At 36.1% G+C, this 17558-nt stretch overlaps 1 protein-coding gene across 4 annotated transcripts; it reads left to right on the forward strand.

Moving 5' to 3' along the window:
* Window positions 1–871: 871 nt before the first annotated feature.
* Window positions 872–16428, forward strand: LOC107764882 (protein transport protein SEC24 A). 4 transcript variants are annotated; one of them, XM_075249431.1, is made up of 14 exons: window positions 872–1062; window positions 3650–4800; window positions 4902–5040; window positions 6100–6290; window positions 9244–9351; window positions 9429–9632; window positions 9792–10023; window positions 10690–10839; window positions 10929–11085; window positions 11310–11437; window positions 11541–11863; window positions 11946–12134; window positions 13871–14110; window positions 15736–16428. In XM_075249431.1, exons 2-13 carry the CDS (start codon window positions 3679–3681, stop codon window positions 14102–14104), a joined length of 3177 nt encoding a protein of 1058 aa, XP_075105532.1. In that variant the 5' UTR covers window positions 872–1062; window positions 3650–3678; the 3' UTR covers window positions 14105–14110; window positions 15736–16428. The 4 variants fall into 4 exon arrangements, with proteins under 4 accessions (XP_075105532.1, XP_075105533.1, XP_075105531.1 ...); XM_075249432.1 differs by having other exon boundaries at window positions 15792–16428; XM_075249430.1 differs by having other exon boundaries at window positions 15826–16428.
* Window positions 16429–17558: the final 1130 nt, after the last annotated feature.

Below are 17558 nucleotides of genomic sequence, written 5' to 3' on the forward strand. Positions count from 1 at the left end.
AAATACGGTTGATGGCTACATGCTACTGAAACAAAGATATTTTTTTTCTTAAAATAATTTAATTTGTCAAAAATCATGTAATCCTTAATTGGTTGGGGAGCGAAATTTTCTTTTAAAAATAAAGCATTAATGAGTTAATGACAAACTAAGTTAATTCTTGAATTCTGTTTTAATAAATTTGGGTCTTTCTGAATTTCATCTAAACCTAGACTTTAATCACCATATTTTTTCTAGCATAAACGATGGTCATATGAAATTATGAGTAGTTAGTCAATAAATACCAAAATAATCTATTAAAATATCTTCTTCTTCTTTTTTCTACTTCTAATTAGAAATTTTATGCTCACAAATTCATAAAATATAAAAATATCTTCTTTAATCTGTGATTATATTCCATTTGGAATCATTTTGCATACTTTAAATTATGCTACTAAATATCAAGTTACTTTGTCCTTTTGATATATTTACTTATTCCTTAGCATGCTTGCTTTCTTATAAATATTTCTTTTAATAAATTATCTAATGATATGATCAGAAAACATAAATAATGAATAATAAACGATTAAGATGCGATGATGTTAAAAAAGTTGTGCATAAAAACGTAACACAAATTATTATTATTATTAAGTAAAACCATTATAATTGACTTTAGTGCTTTGATCTTGGGCTCGGGCTCACCATGGGTAAACAATAATAAACTTATAACTTTTGCTCCATTTTTATCAGATTTATGGTTAGTAAAAACGAAGACAATAACAATAACAATAACAATAACAATAATAATAATAATAATAATAATAATAATAATAATAATAATAATAATAATAATAATAATTGAAAAACCTTTCCAAATTGTGTTTTGGATCTTCTCAATTCACTTACGTAAAGAATAATGTTTGCTGCCGAAATTTTAACCGTTACCTCTTGGAGACTTGACCGCTACTTCGATCTCGCTGAAGCTGATGGCCGGCTCTCTCAACTCCGATTCCACATTTTCCCGGCGACTTCACGGCGAGATCTTTAATCACGTTAATTCCACCTGCACTCCAAATTCTTTCATAGGTATGCCAGTTTTATTTGCTTCAATTATGCACTTTTTTCTTTTTTTTTGGAATCAAAATCGGATTTTCTTTTAATTTTGTGAATGTGATTTTATTTCAGTCAAACTTGTTGAATGTTAGTTGTAGGCTAATTGTGATTTTTCTTTAACCATATTGCTGAATATTTGAATTTGGCGATTCGCATGATTACTGCGTTTAGTTAAAATACTTATGTTTTGGCAATTTATTCAGGTGGTGATGCTAGTTTAGTTTAATTTCTATTAATCGGCATGAATAACTTTGTGAAATAAAAGTTATTAGTAGAAAATGTGAAGACACTATGATTTTTGTAGTAGAAGAGAAATTATTGGGTATTAGAATGAAAAGTGTTCTGATGGAGCTGAATGGATGATGAGGGTTCATAGAGTTAACCTCAACTAGTTCGGGATTGAGACATAGAAGTGGTAATAATTCTTGTTGTATACTTGGTCTGATATCTTGGATATTGATCAGTGGGACAGTATGAGCGGTGTGATTAGAGGAAGATATCAGAATAGAGGCAAACCTAGAATGGCGTTCGAGTGTTTCCCTGTGAGATTTAGCTGCTACAGGTAACTTGTGAATTTTCTTCTTCGCAGAGCACCAGCTAAATGAAATGAAACCGATCTTTTAGCATCACCTTCACAGTTAAGCATTCACCCATTTTCTCTCTATCTCAAAACAATTCATTATTTTCTATGCAAACTCACTGTAATGGGAAAAACTGAAAACAGTTACTAAAAGTGATCGCTCCACTCCGCTCCGCTTAAGCGAAAGAGCGATGCAAAACCATCATTTATCGTAGGTGCAGTGATAAGATTTTATAGAGGGCAATGCATTTCAGGTTGAAATCACAAGTAACCACAGATTAGCATGCTGCGGGGAATATTTACTCTTGACTCAAGAAATGAAAACCAAGCTTTGTCAACCAGACCCCCTTAGAAATTATGAGGCCCAAGGTAATACACTTGAAAAGAGAAGGATGTTCTTCTTTGGATGACTTTAAAAGATGAAAATAAAAGAGATTCTAGAATATTAGAAAATCAAAGCTCTTTGATATATGAGTTACAGGAATCTTCTCCTTACACTTAAGTATTCTCGTCCCCCACTTCTTATTCTGCTCCAATTTTGAGATGACTCCTTTTCTACCTCTATAATTTCTTCGCTTCTCTTGGTTTGATTTTAGAAGAAGAGAATGTACAGCGTGGAATGTAGACTCACTAGCACTTATGTGGGTGCTTTGGAGGGAAAGGAACAGATGAACTTTGAAGGGATGGAATATGATCTTGCACAGATTAGGACATCTCTTTTGTTTTTGATAAGTTTTTAGTGCACCCGCGAGATCTCAATTTGTGTAGAGAATTGATTGTCTTTTGTAGACATCCATATTTTGGTGTAGATTCTTTACTTCTGATGTACTACCATACGGGGTTTCATTACCCCCAAAACATCGATGAAATATTACCTTACCTTTTTTTCCCCTTGGTTTGACTCTTCTTCTTCGCTATGATGTCTCTTTCTTTTTCCTATCCTGTGCAAGTCTCCTTCTTCCTCTTCTTCTTATGGTTTTCTCTTCTCCATCTCTCTTATACTCTCTCTTGCTATAGTTCTTTTTCTCCTTTTCTTGTCTGCTTTCTGCTTTGTTTTCTATTCTCCAATTATGGATTTTATAAACGGATTGCATGGAAAATAAAAGGCGACTCTTGCTAAAGCTGATTATTTGTATACTTACTTAAGTAATCAAATTATGAAATTAAAGATACAAGTAATTCTTTTATGTCTGGTTAATTGAATATTGAAAATAAGTTTTGCAGTTGAAGTATACTTTGTGTGGGTTTTTTAAAAGCACATATTAATGATGTTAAATTTGAGTTGTTGGAATTAATGTTGTCATTACTTTATGTTGATGCTGAGATTAGCGGTGTTAATTGCGATGTTAATGGTTAAGTACAATTTTTTTTTTTGTTGCTAAACGAAGACATTTTATTGAAAAGTAAAGCTAGTTATTACAACATGGAATTGAATGAAAAGTTATAGTTCCTTAAGAGTCTTGTTCTAATTGCGATGAAGTAAAGTTTGGAGGGAGATCAAAGATTACCGAAATCCTGCCTATTTTCATAGGCTAATGTCTTTCCTAATCCTGTCAGTAAATCAGCCACACCATTACCCTTTCTGTAGGTGTGGCAAATTTCCAGCATTCGGAGTTCATTCAGCAGCGACCTGCAGTCAGAAAAATATGAGTATCTGATTTCCACTATGAATAAGCATACAATTTTATATATGCATGATGCTTTTTTTTTTTTTTTTTTTTTTTTTGTATTTTCTGAAAATTTATGTTTCACTTTGAAGAAGCTTGCACTTCACTTTTTGCTTAAAGTTCAACGAGTCTTCTTGCTTTTATGTGCTTTAAGCTCTAATGTTAATGTGTTATTGTTTAAACAGTAGCTTCTTGTTTTTTTTTGGTATACCTTTTTCCCTATCCAGTCTTGGGATCTTGGAACACCTGCTCTTTAGCTAATGTACAAGTCTAGTTGTACTTTTTCTGTGACATCTTTGTTTGTTGCTGCTAGTATTTTAACAGGAACAGTTCTTTGAAAACATGGGCACTGAATATCCTAATGGTCCTGCCATTCCCTCGAGGCCTGTTTCTGCCTTTAGTGTTGCGCAAAGTTTAACACTCTTTCAATCATCTGGCCCTGTGGTTGGATCCGAAGCTTCTGCATTTCGGCATGCTTCTCCTAGTTCTTCCCAGATTACGTCTCCTTCCTCTGCATCTGGTGCCATGGTTGGAACTGAGGCCTCTGCTTTTAGAACAATGTCATCAGGTATGCCTAATGATGCAGCTAGGCCACCTCCAACATCTGCATCTCTATATGGACCACCAGCTGCTGGCCCTTACCAACGCTTTCCAGCACCACAGTTTTCTTCTACAGCTGGGGTACCTCCACCACACACTTCACTTGCAGGGCAACCTGTTTTACGACCGTCAGTTAGACCCGTTTCAGGTCCCTTCTCAACATCTCATGTTTCCCTTAATCCCCATATCCAACCTCCTCATGTTCCGATGGGATTCCCCCCTCAAAATGCGAGCATGGTGCAACCCGGTGCAGTTGTTCCTCGGTCACCTGTAGATACCCAGTTTTCTGCTGCCAGGGCGACCATGCATCCATCTTCACCACCAGCAGGTCCAGCTTATCCTGCTGCCAGACCCGGCTTTCAATCTGCTTTTCCAGGGTATATGAGTCATCAAAATACAGCGGGCGCACAGGCTCAACCAAGACAATCTTTAGCCTTTCCTTCTCAGCAAGGTGGTTATGTTCCGACAATGGCAGCAACATCTAGCCCCTATCTTGCCCAACAAGGAGGCTATGCAGCTCCACCATCAGTAGCATCTCAACTGGGTAGCTCAAGGGAACAAATGCAGCATCCAGGGTCTACACCTCCTACGGCAGTTATGCAGGGTTTAGTGGAAGATTTCAGTTCCTTCTCTATTGGGTCTGTTCCAGGATCATTTGATCCGGGGCTTGATTCTAAAGTTCTACCAAGGCCATTGGAAGGTGACCTGGAACGGAACCCTTTGTCCGAGATGTATCCGATGAACTGTAGTTCAAGATATTTGAGGCTAACGACTAGTGGCATTCCAAATTCTCAGTCCTTGGCTTCAAGGTGGCACTTAACTCTTGGAGCAGTTGTTTCTCCTCTTGCTGAAGCTCCTAATGGGGTTTGTATCCATGAAATGTAACAGTTACATATTTGATACTGAAAGATTTATTTCGTTGTGCAAATCTCTTATTGCTCTATCTGCAAAATTTCTTTATTCAGGAAGAAGTTCCAGTAGTTAATTTTGCCCCAACTGGCATCATACGGTGTAAAAGGTGCCGGACTTATGTAAATCCCTATGTGACATTTAGTGACAGTGGAAGAAAGTGGCGATGTAACTTATGTGCATTGCTTAATGATGGTAAGTATTGTCAACTCCTCAGTATTGATTCCGCTCTTAAATCTCTTCTCTATTACATTTTTTAAGCTGTATCGTCTGATTTTGGTGTGCTTAAAAGTGCTAATATTGTGTAGCAAAAACAGGTCAAGTCCACCAATATTTTATACTCCCTCCATTTCAATTTGTTTGAACCTTTTCGGAGTACGAGGGTCAAGTTGCCTAATTTCAGTGTGAATTCAGACATAGATTCTTTAAGCTGTTTGAAATATAATGCACATATTTAGAAACTACATAAAAAGTACTATAAGCCACAATAGTTAACAATTCAAAATATGTAAAAACTATTTGCAAAAAATACGGTCAAAGAAATTTTGTTTGACACTTTGGGTCCCCAAATAGTAATAGGTTCATTCTTTTTGAAACGAAGGGAGTAACAATTCTAAGTGAACTTCTGTTTGTACTTATCGGCTTTCCAAAATTAGGTAGGACGGAAGGAGTGGGGGGTGAAAGAGAGTGAGAGAGAAGTGGGCTTAATGGAAATGAAGCGTCACACCCTTCTACACTTATGACTTTGTGTACATGGGTTATGGGAATGCAAGGGTTGCAATGTCACAAGATGACCTTGATTTAGTAACTGTAGATACTCTCAGATCTATGGAGCGAATTCAGAGATAAATTTAAAACTAGTTAAACTAAGAGGCTTTTTTTTTCATGATGTTGCCTTACATATTCTAAGTAGGTATTTTCCACTTATTTGCATCTTTTGTTAGTCTTTCTTCAGCTTTTCACTCACCTATTATTGAAAATGCTGCTATATGTTAAAACTCAACCAATGGCCTCTCTCTATTTGTGACTGCTGAAGTGGTCATGGCCTGATATGCTAGTTTGTTAGGTTAACATCTCAGTGTATTTTCATATTGATGTTCCATTCCATGTCAAACCTTCCAGCTGGGTAGCAGTTGTGTTTTTTTTTTCTTTTTAAACTTGCAGATTTCTCTCTTCGCTACCGTAACGTATATAGGTGTAGATTCACTTGTCCTATTTTGAAGTGCATTGGGTCATCATTCTCTTTATGTCCAGTTCCTGGCGAATATTTTGCCCATTTGGATGCCAGTGGCAGAAGAATCGATTTGGATCTAAGGCCTGAACTTACCCAGGGGAGTGTGGAGTTCATTGCTCCCACTGATTACATGGTCCGGCCTCCAATGCCTCCACTTTACTTTTTCCTCATCGATGTATCTGTATCTGCTGTGAAGAGTGGAATGCTCGAGGTATGCATTTGTGTTGTAGTTATCAAGCTTTGCAATTTGCATCTAACTGAAAAGCATGTCAGTCCAGACTTTAATTCACTTATGACAACTTATCGTCCTTGTATTCATTTTGCTCACTAACTGATGCTCATATTATAATACCCAATAAATATTGGAATGCCTTTCCGGAAGCAGAGGAATATATGAACCTGAAACATATAGGTTTAGTCACAGGGACTTCTCTGTTCTTTTCTTGGTTAATTAATTTTTGCTCAATTTTCAATGCTTAGTTATTCTTGAGGTCAGCTAATTCTTACTCTTTTCTTTTCTAAATTTTTTGGGGTAGGGTTGGCCCTGTGAATAACTGGGTTGGGGACGGTAGAAGAGGAAAGGCCTTTGGTGGGATTAGAACCCTATACCTAAGTACTTATTAATAAAAGGAAGAACCCTATACCTAGGTGATGCAAAGTGGAGTTGTAACTGCAAGGCTGAAATCTCAATCTCTACAAATTTCTCTTTGTAATGGCTACTGGATGCAATTTCTCCAGGTTAAACAATCAAAGCTTCATAGACATATTTACTTTACTCTCTTTCTTTCTTTTTTTTCCGGGTAAGAAAAGGTGGGCATGAACCCACCAAAACAACAATCTATGCATATAACTATATACGAGACTCCTATAGAGTCATGAATCAGCCAGAAGCCTAAGCGAGGTTCAGCAAGAAATTGGACACCTGGGCCGAAACAGTAAGCGAAGTGAGACAGAAAATCTACTGAGAAGTTTGTGTCACGACCCATTTTCTGAACAAGCTGGGACCGGCACTCAATCACTAAGCATGACCGAGCGAACCTTCTCTGCTTATCAAATCTATTATAACTCCAAACTTTACATGCAATAGGGCAATACTCTAACCAAATACTTTTGATTAATTTAAACATTTAAATAAATCAACTCCAAAACTTTATTCATAGTAACCAATGAAATACTGCTAAGTTATTATCAAAAACATCTGAATCTTAACCCAACGACTATGTCTATGAAGCCTCTACTAATAAACTGACGCACTGCTCAGGACATGAGATTTCCTGGCCAGTTCTCTAAGTAACCAAGAAATAACTAAATAAAGATGACTCTAAGGAATACTCCACGAACAAAAGCGAAGTTCACCAATAGCACTGGAAGAGAAAGAAGTCCTAACTCGTAGCCTGCTCTCCTGCAAATCCGGTTCCTACGTTGTACCGCAGACCAACGTAGGTTCCCAAAAGAGAACGTCAAGTACCATCCATTGTACTCAGTGAGTCTCAACAACAGGGGGCGAAACTTTAATAACATATACATTATGAGCAAGGGTTCTAAATGCATGTAAAACATAAAGCTTATAAGAATAATTCTAAATAATTGCATAATGGCAGATTATGAATATTCTAAAAGAAATTCTTTTTCTTTTTCTTTTTTATAAAAAAAATACTTCACTTTATACTTTGGGAGTTCCAACTATCCTGACTTAATTCTGTCTCAGTCACCGTGTGATCGGCACGGGTTCGATCCCAACCTGATCGAATAGGCCCAATCCACGAGGTGCCACTCGCTTCATGGTTCTCAGCGTTCATGTATCATGCCTTAGCATGGCTAAGTAAATTCTCAGCAACGAGACCCTCGGCTCGTGTGCTCCCTACTTTGGCATAAGTAGTTTCAGGAAGTCAACGCCTTGGTCAGGACCCTTGGCCTGTACGATGACCCCTTCTCAGAATAAAGGACACTCCCAAAAATCTTTTCTTTTTAAAACTTCTTTTTGTGACTTTGCAAGTCTAAATCTTTTCTTTATAGAACATCATGTACATGCTCATGCTGGTATCCTTAAATGTAAAGCATGGCATAAGAATGAAATAAACATGTAAAAGTATTTCTAAAGATTCTTTCTTCTTCATAAATTTTCAACATGAAAATAACATATATGAATAACACAAAAATCTGAAAATTTAAGCACATATATCATAATAAATCATCTAAACTTTTGCTAGAACAATTCTAAGTTAATAGGTACTCACTCGCTCCAATTAAGTAAATATAAACTCTTTTAAGCAATTCATCAAACACCTTGTATGCGTGCTTTTGTGAGTTAAACCACTTTAGTAAAGGGTTATATCAACTCACCTCAAAACTTCTCGAGCCAATACGTAGGCCCCAGTCCAATTGACACCAGTCAAACAATTGATTCTACAATAGCCAGTGCATTTTAATCAATTTTAAAGTTTCACACCTAACACATGAAATCTATTGTTGATATGGAGAAAGAAGGGAATTAACTATTCAATTCTTACCTATTACTACTATAGAGTAATTGATAATAGGAAATTTTTATATACCTTAGTCCAAGAATAAGTGAGTTGTGAAGAACCCTATATCTTCTTTCGTGAAAATTTCTGGCTGCCTTCGTTCGTGATTCTGTGCGTTTGTGTGTTCGGCTCTCTCTAAGGCATTAAGCCTTTATTTGATCCCTTCCAACCCTTAAGTCACGTGACTTTCTTTCTGATTAGTTGCTTTCTCTTTTATTTTATTTTTTTTCTTTTTCTTTTGTTTTTCTTTAACTAATAATTAATAATACCCACTTTTAAATAATTTAGTAACACTGAAATTATTAATATATTATTAATATTCCTCTAATTGTATATTCAGTTATTTAAGTGTGTGTGTGTGTGTGTATATATATATATATATATATATAGGCAAGAAAAATAATAATAATAATAATAATAATAATAATAATAATAAATTAAATTCTATAATTAGCGTGTCTCGAAACTTTTATAAATTTGAGGAGTGTTACAACTTGCTTCTCAATGAACATGAGAGACCAAAATTTGATCAAAGGAACTCATGGCTTGAACAATACTATGGATGAGACCAGAACACGACGCATTGAGAGCACACTTCTACATTCGTCTCTTTCTTTACCAGTTTACAAATCTTTTCAGGTTGTATCACAAACGATCAAGAGTTGTTTGGACAATTTGCCTGGCTTTCCAAGAACACAGATCGGGTTTATAACTTATGACAGTACATTACACTTTTATAATATGAAGGCAAGTGATTTGATGTGGGCGTACTTTTAATATCCTTCTAGTGTATACATTATAAGGTTCTTTTGCTCTTCTGCCAGTCATCCTTCACTCAGCCACAAATGATCGTCATGTCAGATCTGGACGATGTATTTATTCCGTTGCCAGATGATCTCCTTGTCAATTTGTCGGAATCAAGAACTGTGGTAGATGCATTTTTAGACAGCTTGCCTTCAATGTTCCAGGAGAATGTAAATGTGGAATCAGCATTTGGTCCAGCTCTTAAAGCAGCCTTCATGGTTATGGTGCGTGGACTTCTTTCTACCATCTCTGTACATGATTTGCTGATTGAGTTATGTCCTTTGTGCCAGAGAAGTTTGCCGTCCAAATTTAGTCAATCGTAAAATCACCTTTTTTGCCTTATGTTGACTCCATACTGACTAATATCGCTTCTCTGCTTCCAGAGTCAACTTGGTGGTAAATTGCTGATCTTTCAGCACACTCTTCCATCATTAGGTGTTGGCCGCTTAACGCTGCGAGGAGATGATCTTCGTGTTTATGGAACTGACAAGGAGCATACATTGAGAACTCCAGAAGATCCTTTCTATAAACAGATGGCTGCCGATTTCACCAAGTATCAAGTAGCAGTTAATGTATACGGTTTCAGCGACAAATATACTGATATAGCTACATTAGGTAGTTGATCTTTCACTGTAACAACATATTGATATATCTATATTAGGTAATTGAACGTCCACTATAACTAGCATCTAAAAAGCTAGAGCGAAAAATCAAAACTTCTTATGAACTGTCTTCTATGATGTAGTCCAACTAGCTTTCTTTCTCGACTTGTCTCTACTTATTTGATTGATTTTTCTGTGTCGCTGCCTAAAACTCAGATATACCATCTATTCCAGACACAAATAGTTTATAATTTTAAGATGTGAACCATTAGTTTTTGCGCCTTCTAATGATTTCCAAATGTTTAAATTCACTTGCCGATGTATGTGAGGCCTTTTAATTAGCCAAATTAAGACCTCAAAGAGAAGTTTGGCGCAGAAGGCTGATTTGGCAACCGTCTTGATAATTTCAATAAACTGTGCTTTTACTTTTAAGTTTTATATAAGTGTAAGTAGCAACAATATCTCTGTAATAAAGACATCCTAAAAAAGCTTCGGTGTCTAAATGTCGTCTTACTTTTTAGTTTACTGAAACCTCTCCTGTTTCTGTGATTGGTTTAGCTTCATTAACTTCTTTGACAATAACTTACATCTCTGTAATTTGTAGTCTTTGATACTCTTTTGTTTGATGTAACCCTTGATGAGATATTGGTATATATTGATTTTCAATTATGTTGTCTAGGGACTCTTGCAAAGTATACAGGTGGTCAGGTATATTACTATCCAAGTTTCCAAGCTGCTGTTCACAAAGAAAAATTACATCATGAGTTAGCCAGAGATCTTACAAGGGAGACTGCTTGGGAGTCTGTCATGCGTATAAGATGTGGAAAAGGTTATCTTACTATAGTACTCCTCGTCTCCTCCCACAAGACACACAAGTTCCATCATTGGACACTAAGTGTTCTTTCCTTTTTCTTTCAGGTGTTCGTTCCACTACGTATCATGGGAACTTCATGCTGAGATCTACTGATCTAATGGCACTTCCAGCTGTTGACTGTGATAAAGCATATGCGATGCAGTTATCGCTTGAGGAAACATTGCTTACATCTCAGACGGTCTATTTCCAAGTAGCCCTATTGTATCCTTTAGCATAATAACTGCTTCTGCGTCATTCTTCAGGGAATTTGAATGCAATTCTAGATTTCCTGTTAGCACTCGTTTTTTTGTAATAAAAAAAAATATAAATAGTGAAAGCATTCTTGTCCTACATCTTGTATATGTTTTAGAAAACAAAGTAACTTACCTTAAGAGAATTTATCTTTCCTCTTGGTTCCATGAAACAATTCTTAACAAATAAAAAAGATACACTTCATCTTCTGGAGAAAGGCGCATTAGGGTGCACACAGCAGCAGCACCTGTGGTCGCAGACTTAGGAGAAATGTATCGCCTGGCTGATACGGGTGCCATTGTTTCTCTTTTTACGAGGCTGGGTACCACTAAAGCTAATATTTTCCTGCATTTGGTTCTTTGACTTTAATACCTGTGGTTTTAGTAGTTTTAGGTGTCTAATTTATGAGGTTATCTTATCTGCAGCTATTGAGAAAGCTCTGACCTCTAAATTGGAGGAGGCTCGAACTTTTATTCAACTCCGGATTGTGAAAGCTCTTAGAGAATATCGAAATCTCCATGCTGTCCAACACTTCCTAGGAGGAAGGATGATATATCCAGAATCTTTAAAATGCTTGCCCTTGTATGGATTAGCATTATGTAAATCGATAGCCTTCCGTGATGGGTATGCTGATGCTCAGCTTGATGAACGCTGCACTGCTGGATATACCATGATGGCTTTGCCTGTTAAAACATTGTTGAAACTTCTTTATCCGCAGTTGATTCGTGTAGATGAATATCTTCTAAAGGTATGTTTCTGTATACCCTTTTGCATTATATCTAGTCATATTTAAGAATTTCTAAAACCTAATCTGCATCACCTTTTTCCAGAAACCATCTTTGGGTGAGGATTCTATAGACATATGGAATGGGCTTCCACTTGCTGCAGGGAGTTTAGATCCTCAAGGTCTCTATCTCTATGACGATGGTTTTCGGTTTGTCTTGTGGTTCGGTAGGATGCTTTCACCTGATATACTTAACAATTTGCTTGGGGAAAACTTTGCTGCTGACTTCTCTAAGGTAAATTTATTGACCACCATAACTGTTGAAAATGTTGAAGTTCTATCTAATTGTTATAATACTAAAGATGAGTTTGATGACTGAAATAAAAGGGCTGCATTTGTTTTGACATAACATTCTTTGACCATGTAAAACATCGGTTTTTTGTCTTCATTATACCATGTTGGCAAGGCTCCTCATTGTACAGAATGAACAAAAAAGCAAGCTTTGGGAATTTCTATCCAACTCTCACTGGCAAATTCAATGTTAATTTTGGTAGGTTAAATGTTCGAATCTGGGCAACTTTTTAATTACTGATTAAAGTATAAATTGTTGAAAATGAAAAAAATATTTTCCGTCTATTTGTTTTAGAGGTTTCATCTGTGAAGCCCATCAAGACCTGTTAAATGGGTCGACCCGACCCGGACACGAACCCGTTGACTCTTCGCCCGTGAGTCCTTAACTAGGTCGGTCCGGTTCACTTTCTTATAGGGGCCGGTCCGGATTTGATCCATTAATCAAAACATGTTGACCCGACCCGACCCAGACCCGTAATCCGTAATCCCTTAACTCTGGCCTAATCCAATTAATTAAAAAAAGTTTAAAACTAATAAACAATAAAAATTTCAAACTTTATACATATATACGAACTTGAAATTACTACATGTCCTTGAAGCGAGTTAGAATATAAATGAAAGAAAAATCATACTTTATTAATATTAAAACTTTAGAAACATATGGAATTCGACTATTTCTATAACTAATAGTCTAAACCATATGGAATTCGACTATTTTGACAAGATGCCTCATAGTGTCTGGTACTATATTCTTCCTTCAACGTGTGTGAGCTGGTCCGGGCCGGTTGACCTGTGGGTCAGCTGCCGGTTCTGGTCCGGTCCGGTTCAGTGGGTCAAAATATTATTGCCCGGCCCAGGCACCTTAAATTAATAGGTTGGTCCGGTTAAGGTTTCGTGGGTCATGGGCCGATTAAAGGGTCAATTTTAATGGGTTATGTGGGACGGTTCGTGGGTCGACCCGGCCCATTTGACAGGTCTAAGCTCATCTACTGAACGCATCTGCATGTGTGGATGCTGTTCTTCTATCTACTTATGACCATATTATCTTTCAGTTTCTTTATTAGCATTAGTCTTCATTTTTCTCTATCCTAACAAACAACTAGAGTGTCATCCTTTCTTTATCAGTTTCAGATTAGTATTCCAGGTCCTATTACTTATATCCTTGTAGTTTCTCATCTATAATCCGTAGATTTGGATTCATTGTAAATTTCACTGGATAAACCCTCTTGAATGTTGAAGAATTTCTTTGGAGGATGCATCTAGGAATTGATAATCGATGATCTAGCTACCATATTTGGCATATTCTAACAGTTAACATTTCGCTTGATAAATCCCCCATAAATGAAAATAAAGAACCGAAACGTCAAGCTCTATGGAGATGGATCTTACATATCCCTTAGGGAACTTACTTTTGTCTTAACTGATGTCTGTTAACAGAAATATGTTGCTTACTTAGAATTTGTAAAACCTTGTTTATTGTTGTGCTTATAGAAAATCTGAGTTTGGTTTCTTAATAGCTTTAACATAGCTTGACAACCTGGGTTATTTAAACCGAATGGCCTCTCTTTTTGTCTTTTTCTTTAATGGCCTTCATTTTTGTCGATAATTTGAGATAAATCTTGCGATCGCCTTATCTAGTATTCTCTAATGTGGTTATTCTTCTTTGTCATTGAGAAACAGGTTTCTCTTCGAGAACTAGATAATGAAATGTCAAGAAAATTGATGGGCTTGCTTAAGAAGTACAGGGAAAGTGACAGATCATATTATCAATTAAGTTATCTTGTGAGACAAGGTGAACAGCCTAGAGAAGGATACTTCCTGCTTGCAAATCTAATTGAGGATGCAGCTGCTGGTGCAAATGGTTATCTTGATTGGATTATGCAACTTCACCGGCAAGTCCAGCAAAATGCATAATTTAAGGTAATGACAAGGGGCCATTTGCTAGTATTTTATGTGTTCTTGGAAATGACATCTGAACAGATTGCTTACTCTATGTTAATCTAAATGAACCAACACTTGCATGTTACATTTTCAGTTTCTTATACCTCTATGTTCCATAGGGATCTACCAAAAATTTGATAAGAGTTTGGTAGTTCCTAATTCTGATCCATCAACACTTGAAAGCTATCAACAACAATCTAGTAAGCCAGCTCCGTCGCATCTTAACTAGGATCGTTACATACTATGACGTGTCTGTCATAAACCACCAGTCTTGAAAAAAGAAAGTGCTCTCATTTGTTTACCCCATTATTTATTTATTTATTTTAATATTTGTGTTCAGACTCCACTTGTGTGGGATTCCACTGGGTTTTTTTTTTTTTTTTGTTGTGTTCAAATGCACTAGGTCAAGAAATATGAAAGGTGCTCTACTGCATGGGGAGGTAACTTTTATAAAAGGGTGAAATAGATATATGTCTATGCACATAGAAACATCTTGCGTTCTGCTAACTACTAGGGAATATCCTTTTGGTCTGTGTCATGCGGTGCTAGTGTTATTTGTTGATTTCTCCTGCATCAGAAAGCGCAAATTGACATTCTACAGTTCTCTGTCTCCTGTGCCTTTTCCCTTCTTATATTTTAGTTTTAGTTGCATTACATTTAATGTCATTTTTAGAGTGGTAGTGGTGTGAGCTCTTTATTTTGTGGCTGCTTTTGGTGTTTATTGCACAAGTATAATGTGGAAAACGAAGAACAACATAGGTAAAGTACTTAAGAACAGGATAGATAAATACTTCTAACTGCATATTTAAAACTGTGCAGTTTACTTCCTATGACTGGGATTTCACAGAATTAACAAACTTGTTCACCTTTTTCATTTCTAACGAAATTACTTAAGGCGGTAACTTATGGAGAGTGAACCTTATTATAACTTTTACGTGGTTTTTCGTTAATTGATGAGGTGTTATGACCTATTTTTACATGCCAATTATTAAACATTATATCTAGTGATTCTATAAAGTACAAGTCTAAGTTTCGCGGACTCTTCGTTTTTGGTGCCACACCCATCTCGACATGGGATGGGAGCGTGTGCAGGAGCGTGATACGTCCCAGATTCGGTCAACTAACTTCGGATACTTTGCCCTGAGTCCATCGGCAAATTTGGGGGGAAATTAAGATTTTGATTTCTCAAAATTAAATTGTAATACTTTTGTCTCATAGTTGCTGCTTTGTGTTTGAGAAAAACCTTGAATTTAAGGGGTCGTGTTTTGAGTTCGGACTTCTAATAGACAGTAGCAATGATATAGAGTTGGTGGAAGGCCTTGAATGACTTTCTTTTTCTCTTTATAGCTCTTTTTTTTTTTATTTTATAATTTTGAATTTTTTTAGTTAAATTTCCGCACTCGTATCCATACCTGGATCCGCACCCCCGAATCCTAAAATTTAGATTTTGCCAAATCCGACACTCGAATACGTGCCCTATCGGATGCCCGCACCCGAGTCCGAGCAACTTAGGTACAAGTTACTAAATAACAAGCCAATAAGGTTGAATTGACATTTACTGCTTTCGGTTTGACATGACTGACAAATATCTTCTTCTTACACAGTCTCTTATGTGCTTGCAAGTTGCACCATCAATTCCTGGTTACTTCTCTGGTTGCAGATCCCCCATTTTTATCAGTATTCTTTGTTTCCAGTTTTCTTGGTCCACTGAGCTGTCGTTCTCCGAGGACATTGGAAGTGATGATGTGCCCTATTATATATGGTCTGCCGGATGAGCTAAAGCTTTCATGTAAGAAACTCTGCTATTAGTATCGACACTGCTGATTGCTTCATTTACCTGATTTATGGTGTAACATTAACTCGAAGAACTACTAGAGTTTGCTTCTCAAGTTGGAATCATTTCGAAATATGCCTGGACCTGTGGATCCATGATGGAGCATTTTTGAAATATTGGAAGAAGGGAGACCCCAGTTCCTAGCTGTACTGCCTGAGCATGAATGTTTTTTAATTTTTTGGTTTCGTGGTACAGAGTATTATTAGATTGAACATTTGTTGAGTTGATTGTCTTTCCTCTTCTTTTTGGGCGGGATAGAACGTGATTTTGCATGCGTTCCTGGGACCGTTTTACTTAGATGTAGGTAGGTATGAGGTTTTGTACATCGCATCTTAGTTGGGGTAACCCAAAATTTTCCTGCCCAGGAACAATTTTGTATTTGCTTAAGCGAGTAGCGCCATGAAACTTCTGTAAGGAGGAATACGTTACGATATTCAAAATGCCATGAAATTTGTTTTTGTTATGAATAGTTTGTACATTGGATACTACTTTGGATACTACATTAGATACTACATTGGATGCTACATTGGATGCCCATGTTGTGAATAACTTAAAGATTAAATTTCCTATTTTATGTCCATCATCTTTACTTTTTATGTCTATAAAAGACCATGTAATTGCAATGAAAAATTATACCAAAGTGAAAGAAGAAAACACTTCTCCATTCTCTCTATCTCTTCTTGTTTACATTTTATTGCATTGCTTTTATTTTATAACACGTTATCAGCACGAAGCTCTAATTTTATTCTTAACTCCCGCTAAGTTGAGCCATATTTTATTAAGGTATGTATCATTATAATCATCTTATTTATGGCAGTACATATCATATGCTCACTGTTTGCAGATTACTTGTGCCCTTGGGCATCTTATATAGTTTAAGTACATTGCAGTGATTAAATAACTATTTCCTTCTGTGCTCAACTCTTAGAGGACCTCAAAGTCATCAAACTAGCTATGCACTAATGTCATGGACTCCCTGGATCAAAACATATCTTTTAAGGCATTTTGAAGAACTGTGAGAAATGAATTGACAAGCAATAATTTTTAATTACTTTATATTTATTGAAACATATAAATAATGTTAGTCACGTTCAGTTCTATTAACACATATATATATCAATAATATAAAGTGAAATGAAACAAGTATGTAATTTCTACTTTATGGCAATAATAAAATGAAATAGTAGATTGTTAACATGATATAGTTCTATTTTCATTTTTTTTACCTTAATCGTTTTGTTTTCATTAATTGTTTATTATTATAATTATTTCTCTAACTTATTCATCTTTTATGATAGTTTTCACTATGTCAAATTTATCAAAACTTGAATTTGTGGCACTTGACATCACCGGGAGGAATTATTTATCATGGGTTCTTGATGCTGAAATTCACTTTGACGCTAAAGGTCTTGGAAATACTATTATACAAGGAAATGAAGCATCAAATCAGGATAAAGTGAAGGCCATGATTTTCCTTCGTCATCATCTACATGAAGGGTTAAAAACTGAATATTTAACCGTAAAAGATCCACTTGAATTATGGATTAATTTGAAGGATCGATATGACCACCTAAAACTTACGGTATTACCAAA

This window comes from Nicotiana tabacum, chromosome 3 (assembly GCF_000715075.1).
Source record: "Nicotiana tabacum cultivar K326 chromosome 3, ASM71507v2, whole genome shotgun sequence".
NCBI classification, from domain to species: domain Eukaryota; kingdom Viridiplantae; phylum Streptophyta; class Magnoliopsida; order Solanales; family Solanaceae; genus Nicotiana; species Nicotiana tabacum.